The 9058-nt window shown below is 32.4% G+C and overlaps 1 protein-coding gene across 1 annotated transcript; it reads right to left on the reverse strand.

Moving 5' to 3' along the window:
• Window positions 1–293: 293 nt before the first annotated feature.
• On the reverse strand, window positions 294–6541 carry LOC120158638 (kelch domain-containing protein 3-like). Its single transcript, XM_039169451.1, has 11 exons — window positions 6194–6541; window positions 5450–5599; window positions 4330–4497; window positions 3974–4126; window positions 3624–3776; window positions 3225–3389; window positions 2904–3077; window positions 2200–2377; window positions 1853–2045; window positions 1130–1280; window positions 294–504 (listed from the first exon to the last, which is right to left on the reverse strand). The coding sequence occupies exons 1-11, from the start codon at window positions 6375–6377 to the stop codon at window positions 452–454; spliced, it is 1722 nt and encodes a 573-aa protein (XP_039025382.1). The 5' UTR covers window positions 6378–6541; the 3' UTR covers window positions 294–451.
• Window positions 6542–9058: the final 2517 nt, after the last annotated feature.

Consider the following 9058-nt stretch of genomic DNA (forward strand, 5'->3'; position numbering starts at 1 on the left):
CATTTCAGAGAAAAGAGAATCATATATGTAAAGCTCGGAAATGCCAAAAAATGTTACATTTATCAAAACCCGGAAATGCACAGGACTCCGATTAGAATCGGCATTCCCTACACTGTATGTTGGGACTGGGATGCTTTCTGCCGAAATCCTCTCAATCTAAAGAAGACATGATAATCATGACATCACCAGTTCTAAACAAAACTACAGCATGGATCCCGGTATGAACCCCGGAAAAACAGATATTAGTTGTTAGACTGTGAAAAAGAAGCTAAGCAGAATACTTTGCTAGAAGCTAAGCAGAATACTTTGCTAGAAGCTAAGCAGATTCAGTATCATACATCAGTAACACAACATGCATCAATAACCACCTTGAAGCACAAATATACATATGGTTTGTGTGTTTCGTTATGTTGGGTTGTCGTCAATAATGGAGTTAAAGATTGATCACCGTTCATATCAATTTATTGGTATTGTAGAGCTCCAAGGTATCTGGTCTCCTCTCATCTGCCAGAAACATTGCAAGAATTTGTATTCATCAGATGAACTTAAAATAAAAACAATGAGTAGCACTGTAAATATTATAGCATGAAGTTTACTGAAGGTCTCTTAAGAAATTCCGTTAAACTTTTTCCTCAAGAAAGCTCTTGCATAGAGAAGTTACTACTCAACTAGCAGCCTTAAGGCCTAGTTTGTTCTGAAGGATAGAATGAACAATGATTTAAAAAATTTCAAATGTTTAAGAATCATAATCAGTTTCTTTCTTTGAATCTTAAATACTTGGTTAACAAATTTTCCATCCTTCCTCATTCCCATCCTTCATATCAAGCAAAGCCTAAATGATCCAATCTCACTATTATCTAAAAGTACAATTGAGGCCATATATTACTCAGACTTGAGTGAAGATATGAATACGTGTCCTATACAGGTATTTCAAAATTTCCTGAGTTTTTTTTTCCCTTTCATATATTTGGAGGATATTTTAAGGATCATATACTTACACTCATATCCGAATAAATATCAGACACGGGTATTTCAAGCAAAATGAAGCGTTAGAGCATGGATTAAAAGTCAGCAAAAAACTGTCATTGGAATTAGCTGCAAGTTAAACGATTCTTCCATTCACTCATACCTTGCTTTGGAGATGAGTTAATAGAGAAACCAGCACTCATGGCTCCAATTCCATCCAGACCTTCAGTACCAGAGTTCAGTGCATCGCCTGCCTTGTCATCATTTAGGTTCAGATGAGCTGCTGATGGAGAAATATCTTGCTTTGCAGGATCCTGCCAGTACTCCAAATACAAATGGGTCATAATATACTTAAATATTCACCAGGATATAAACAGACTGGCAAAGTGAAACACATGATAAATCGCTATAGGCTATAATACTTGGACTTGGGTGTGCTCATGGTGTCTTCAAATTTTACTTTTCATGTATTTGAAGAGTCCATAAAGGGTCATATCCCCATACCAATATCTGATATGAGTTGGACGCGCATGGCTACTTCAAGAACTTAACATTCACCAATTATTGCATGGCAAAAAGTACATATAATACAATGACTGCTAAAAGGCCTAACTGCTTAAGCAATGTTGCTCACGAGTATATTAAAGAAAGAACTGACAATGGAAAGGGAATAAAAAAGCATAAACCACAGATTCAATAACTCCAAATTTCCAGTAGCCAAACTGGATTGACAAGTACCAATTTGATGGCAGTAAATTGCAAAACAGTCTTAAGAACATCGGAAAAGAAATTCCAGGATTTTACCACATGTAGTTGACTTGTTAAAGGAAACCCAAATTCTTGTGCAAGCTTTTGTACAGTGGACATAAAGGAAGAAGGCATTAACCTTGTGGGTGGATAGATCAGACTGTGCCAAATTCGTTGAACTTGGAGCAGAAGCTTCTGTATCAAGCAATAAATAATCCTTCTCGTGAACATCAGCTTGTTTATGGTCTCCAGAATCCTGCCTCACACTTCCCAATTTACTATTGCAATAACCGTTTAACACAGTATCCCCAACTTCCACAAAAGCCCTTTTTCTGAAATGAGTATACAATATTAAGCCAAGCGAAAAGTATCCAAGATATAATTTATGCAGTGACTGATGATGGATAATCCAGAATTATCTAAAATAATGCTGCAACAATGATCAATGGTGGCTAAAGGAGAAAGAATGCGGCAAGAATTTTATACCGGCTGGAATTAAGATTGGGTACTTGTACAGGCACGTTAGCAAAAAGTATTCCTCGAAGAGGCTTCCCGTCTATAATAGTTTCGATGGTATATCCGTGTGGGAAGCTCTCAGTAACCTTAGCTTGAAATGTCTTCTTTCCTTGAAGCAGGACTTCGTTTAATGGAAAATTCTCTCTTCCTGCAGAATTGGGTAGTACATGAGTGCATAAATGATAACAGTTTTCTAAACTTAAATCCCGATAATGAAACCAGGCTCTTTTGTCTGTTTACTGACTTGTACTTATAATGATGATGATGATAATAATAATAATAAGTTCACTGAAACTAAAGTTTAGGTTAGGACTCCAATAACATTTCACCACCATGCAAACTGCAAAGAATAGCATAAAACACAAGTAACCTGGAGGTCTGAAAGTCCCTTTTCGTTTTCTTAAGTTTATGTTTTGTGCAAAGTATAGGACATAACTTCGGTAACCAGTAACCCAAAGCCTGATTTTATTGTTTATAATTACATATGAAAATAAAGCAAGATGCATAACAGAACACTAATTTTATTGTGCCTATCATTGGAGTTATGGGGTGAGATGATAAGACTAGGAACTAGAGAGAGAGAGAGAGAGAGACCCTTAAACAGCATAACTTTAAGAGTGACAATGGTTATAGAATAAGAAAATAAATCAGAAGACAAGTAAAAGAGTTCTTACTCGGTTGGCCAGAGCTAGATAAAGGAATGGGTTGGTTCACATGATTCCCGACATCAATTCTAAGGAGAGCTTTATCGTGTCCAAAATTGGAAAGATTTTGTTCTTGACACTTGAGCTTCAACTGCTTTCTCAAGGATAACTTCTCTAGCTTCCTTTCATCCCATACAACAAGTCCTGTGAGCATAATAATCAGTATTGGAAACTTGGCTGAAGGTTAACTAGAGATTTATGGAGTTCCACGATCCAAATCAATCACATATAAAACGCAGTCAAGGATGTAATTTTTCTTTAATCAAGGTAAATAGTATATTCACACTAAACCTGTGTGTAAGTAGTACAGGTCATCCAGCGCCTCAAGTGTCTTGCTGCAGCCACCAATAAACACAAGAACACCACTCTTCAGGGGATCCAAACAATCCCCAGCAACAGAAAATCGAGCAGAAGGACCATCACCCCTAGTTATCACCTTGGTCCAAATGCCGATATCTGTGCCAATGGTAGGAAACATACATTATGAACTAACCACACTAGTGCATAGCATTATTTCATCAGTAAGCAACCCTTTTGGGCCACATGGACAGAATTACGAACAAATGAATAGCTAAAATATTGCATTTCCCTCCACTTTGAACCTCAAATTTCTAAAACACTCACTATGATGATTTCAAGAAACAGAAAATTCAATTGGTGATCACATGATTAACAATTATGTAGACGTACCAAGATCAAGCATGTAGAGATCGTCATAAAGATTCTGAGCATCCGTAAATCCCCCAAAAACAAATAAGTTCTTGCCAAAAGCCACAGTAGAATGGCCGGCACGAGGTGTCAACACCTGGCCAGAGGTATTCAGCTCTTTCCATGCAAGAGTATCTAGAATATATAACAAAATTCCAAGAACAAAATTAAAAGTATGGCATAAAACTTATATTCATGTTTTCAAGCAATGAAAACATATAATTTGTTTAATAAGTCAGATGTCTGATGAAAACTAAACAAACTTAAGACATGCATGCATACATAGAAGAACACATAAATGATATACTTGTAGAAAAGAAAAAAAATCAAACCTGCATCAAGGATATGAACATCAGACAAATAATAATCATGCCCATCTTCACCACCAATCACAATAATTTTATTCTTCCAAGATGAGCAAGTATGGCTATCACGAGCAGATGGTGGGTTCCCTGATGTTGCAGCACGTTTCCAGACAAAGGTCTCTACAAGCAAAGAGTTCCGAAAAAATAAAAAAATCTATAAAACCCAGGGAAAAATGTCCCTTCAGCCAAGTGTTTTGAGCCATACAAAAGACAATTCAATTCCAATTCTCAGAAGTACACAAGTTACCTGGGATCAAATTAATCAGACCAACATTAGCCAATGCAATAAGAAGATAAGAATAAACCATTGTCAAGATGTTTACCTGTATTTAGAATATATAGGTCATTGTAATATATTTCATCATTGTTATCAGAAGACTTCCCGCAGCCACCAAATATGAAGAGTCGTTTACCAACGAGAGCTGCACTGTGACCCTCACGTGCCTCTGGCCCTTCACCTCTTACACTTGGACAGATCCATGTGTGCGTGACTGCAAGATAAGCATGTAAGGTGTTAACATATTTTCTAACATTAATTGAAGGTGCCCACAGATGGTTTTCAGGGATGACTTTTGGCAAAATAAACAACAAACCACTTAATTTCATTTCGATGCAAAAACTCTTAAGGAAATTGTTAAGTTAATTATTAGGTTTAATTATTAGGAAAATAATATTTTCTTTTCGCGAAAAAGAATATTATTATTATTTGAGTACAGATCAATTTTGTCGTTATTCGGAAAATATTGAGATTTTAATTGAGTATTTCTTGCTTTTTTTAGAAGGATTTCCTTAGTAGGATTACTTAGTTAGTATGTCTACCAAGTGAACTGTGTAAACTCCATATAAAAGAGGCGGATTGATAATTGAATAAACCAAGTTAGAATTTCAAAAAAAGAAATTTCTAAAAGATCTTCATCTGTCTGTTAACGAGTCCTAAAGTTTCAATCTCCCTTCAACGAGGAGATCTATCCGTGTTATAGGTTTTTCCAAGAACAAAGGCAAGGCAATCACTTTTGACATTCTCATTAATCACATAACGCCCCGATTAGTAACCCGGGACTGTTAGAACGGTAAAATAACAGAAAAAAGGAAAATGTTAACTTCGTGTGATCGCTTCAATAGCCATCTAGTAGTTTCCCTTAAATATCTTTCCATTTCTACCCTACTCTCCACAAATATAAGTATTATTTTTAAATTATTTAATAAAATATGAGAGCTTCAGAGGGCACGATTGAGAATATAACTTCCTCAGAGTTATGAGAGTAAAAAATTTACAAGACCGTCTCACCAAGTATATGAATATCTCCAAAGAAAAGTAATTCCTACAACAAACTTTAAAAAGAAAATTATGTTGATTCCTATCACTGGAACTAAAGTGGAACCAATTTGAAAAGGAAAAAGGGTAACGAGAGGTGAGGAAACCGAATTGCGGTAATAACTCACCAGTGTCTAATATATATAGATCCTTGAGAGGGTTCATCCCATCAGTGCCGCCGAAAACAAATAGATTGTCACCAACGGTAGTACAACTATGGCTGTCTCTTGGCATTGGCAGTGTGCCTTTCATTGCTAGTTGGCTCCATGTCTGCTTAGCTGCAAAGTTGCAATATTGAATTACATGAGCGATTAAAGAACCTCCAAAAGAACTCCTAGGATCATAAATGATATTAATAACAACCCAAGTATGAAAAGATAAATACAATCAATTAACTGGTACAGAAAAATATCAAGGAATGGCATGTTAAATGGTTCCAAAAAAATTATTATTTATTTTTGTTTAAAGCCAAACCGGAATGGAATCAAGAAAATAGTATGCTGAACCAGAAATACCCACACAAAAAATGTCTGTTAAAAAACTACCCGGCAATCTTTAAGTAGCATACGCATGAGATCATTCCTATCAGCAATAAATGTTAAACCAAGCATATCAAAGCATTGATGCTTGCACCAAAAACCCTAAAACAGAAAAATTGTAACACAATAAAGCCCTAGAGAAATAAGGTTCAATAACATTTCCACCAAAAGAATCACTTGGCAAAACATAGCCAACACATTCAAGATCCAAATTCTAACTCAAACACTAAACACAATCTACACTTTATAAACTCAAAAGTTCATTTAAATATGAAACAAGTAGGGAAAAAAATGAAAAGAGAAAAGAAACCCAGATTTAAAAAAAACACTCACTAGTGTCAAAGGCGTGAACTTGATTGGTTTGGCAATTATCCTTGCCATAACCACCAAAAACAAAGAGAAATCTGCCCCCTTTAATTGCGTTGCACGTATGTCCCCATCTCTTCCCTGGCCCAGCATATGCTTCTCCGACACCGCCTACTTCTTTTGGGTATGACTGAACCTTTTCCCACCTCATTTTTTCCCGAAAAGAAAAGTTGAAATTTTTCCAGGGGGAAAGTGAAGGAAAGTTTCAATATTCGAAGAGAATATGGGAATTTTCTTTTGTTTAAGTTTTTTGTTTTTGTTTTTGGGGATTTGAGAGTTCATGCAAACAAACAAGACGAAATATAAAAATTCAAAAACAAAACGAGGTTTTCGTTTAAGGAAATACTCGAGGGAGGGATTAGAAATTTTAGAACAGTAGAGAGAGGAATCTGGTGGGCTTTACCTACAAACTCGAAACAGAACTTGTGTACACGTGTCACTCCATGCATGACAAATACTTGGTAGGCCATGATAAGGCGGGGTTATGTTGACACGTGTCAACATTGTATCCGTTGATATTTCCACCTAAGATTGGCCCGTCGTGTTCCTTTTGGGCCTTTTAGGTTTCCTACTCTTACTAGCCTAGCCCAGATTTATTCTGCACAAAGAAAATTATTGAATTTATAAAATAAAGGCAAAATGGTGTCCAGTACCTGTACTTAAAAAAAATCTAATGCAATTCTCGTACTATTTTTTTAATATAATTTTTTAACTCTAAAATAAATTTAATATGATTTTTTACCAATATTTTTTGTAATCGACTATTACATTAATGATGTAACGATCTACGATGCTAATATAATAGTACACTATGATTGATGATAGATGATATTGCAGATGAGTTAAATTATTATTTTTATTTTGTTTGAGGATAAAATTATTTTTTTTAAAATTTTCAAAATCTTATTTAATTTTTAAATAAACATATTTAAAATAAAAAAAATATAAAATTATTCAAAATTATAAATATAAAAAACTTTAAAAATAAAAATAAAATTATTCAAATAATTAGATATTCATATTAAAAATACTAAAACTATTATAATTTTTTTAATATATATCATAAGTTATAAAACGATAACTTATAAATTAGAAAAAAAATTAAAAATATTTTTAAAAGATATATTATACACATGTAATATATATGCATGTCATCAACACTTATACAAAATATTTTTATTGGATTAATCAAGATTTATAAATTTTGGATTAGTCGAAATTTACTATGTATTCTAATTATATTTTATTTTGAAATGTATTATATAATTATCTTTTAAATTAGTTAAGACTTGCAAAAAAATAATTAGAAAACATAATAAGTTTTGACTAATATAAAAATTTTAAGTCTTGACTAATTTAAATTTTTAAATTCTCGATTAATCTAGTAAAAATATTTTGTATAAGTGTTGATAATATGTATATATGTTGCATGGATATGTATGTATGTATAATATATATTTTTAAAAATATTTTTAATTTTTTTGATAATTTATAAGATATGTATTCAATTTCTTTTAGATTTTTATAATTTAATTTTTATTTTTAGTATTTTTTATATTTGATTTTTTAATATTTGAATAATGTTATATTCATAATTTAAAGCATTTTTTTATTTTAAAAACAAATTAAATGACCTCTTGAACTTTTAAAAAAATTAATTTGGCCCTCGAACAAAAAAAAACCAATTTAGTTCATTTGTCACGTCATCAGTCACAGTGGACTGTCAAGTCAATACCCTAAAACGCCACGCCAGCACTATAATGATCGATTATGGGAAACGTTGATAAATGGTCATATTGAGTTTGTTTTATGAATTAGAAGATCATATTGAGAGAAAAAAAAAATACGATAGTCACATTGAGTTTTTTTTTTTTTTTTGAAAGTATAGGGTTTGGATGCCTTTTTGCTTAAAATAAAATAAGAGTCCTATTAATTGGTTAAGTGATAAATTTGGGGTAAAGTACACAAATAATCCCTGACTAAAAGGTGTTACTTTGTTGAGTCCTTATATCATTATAAGTAATAAAGTGATCATCCGACTATAAGACATTACTTTGTTGAGTCTCTTGACTATTAAAAATTTATAAAATGATAATTTGATTATTCATATGTTTCATACTCGTCATTTTTCATTAAAAAATGATAGTTGTTTAAGTTGGATGTTAATCTGCTGATTAAGATATGATAAAAAACTAATATCATAATCTTAAACAAATATCACATCCAAACAGTATATTATCGTCTATCTCATATGACCGTCATTTTTTCTAACGGAAAAATGCGCGTTTGAAACATATGAACAGTCAAATGATCATTTTGTAACTTTTAATAGTCGATTGACTCAACAAAGAAACGTCCCATAATTGTAAGACTATTTTGTAACTTTTAATAATCGGGGAAGTCACCAAAATAATACTCTATAATTGGAGGACCATTTATATACTTTATCCAAAACTTTTTCATATTATCTCATTTTATAGATGTTTAAATTCTACGTTATTTTAAGAAATACATTTTTACGTGATAAAAATATAAAATAAAGTTTGAATAAACGACTTATAGTTAAAACATTTCAAATGTAATCAGATCATGAAATATTTTAACAAATAATCCTACACGACAACGTAAAACGTTGACGTCTGATATCTTATTTGCTTGACACGTGTACAATAATTAAAATGTTTTAAAATTTTAAAAACAAAACAAACAAAAATTCAAATTTACATGTAAAACCAAAAGAAAGAGGAGGTTTCTTATTATAATATAAATCAAAAATAAAACATAACTTTTGAGAAAAAAGGTATATCAATAGAAAAATACTACTAATAAGAT

The sequence above is a fragment of the Hibiscus syriacus genome, unplaced genomic scaffold, assembly GCF_006381635.1.
Source record: "Hibiscus syriacus cultivar Baekdansim isolate YM2019G1 unplaced genomic scaffold, ASM638163v2 tig00111330_pilon, whole genome shotgun sequence".
NCBI lineage: Eukaryota > Viridiplantae > Streptophyta > Magnoliopsida > Malvales > Malvaceae > Hibiscus > Hibiscus syriacus.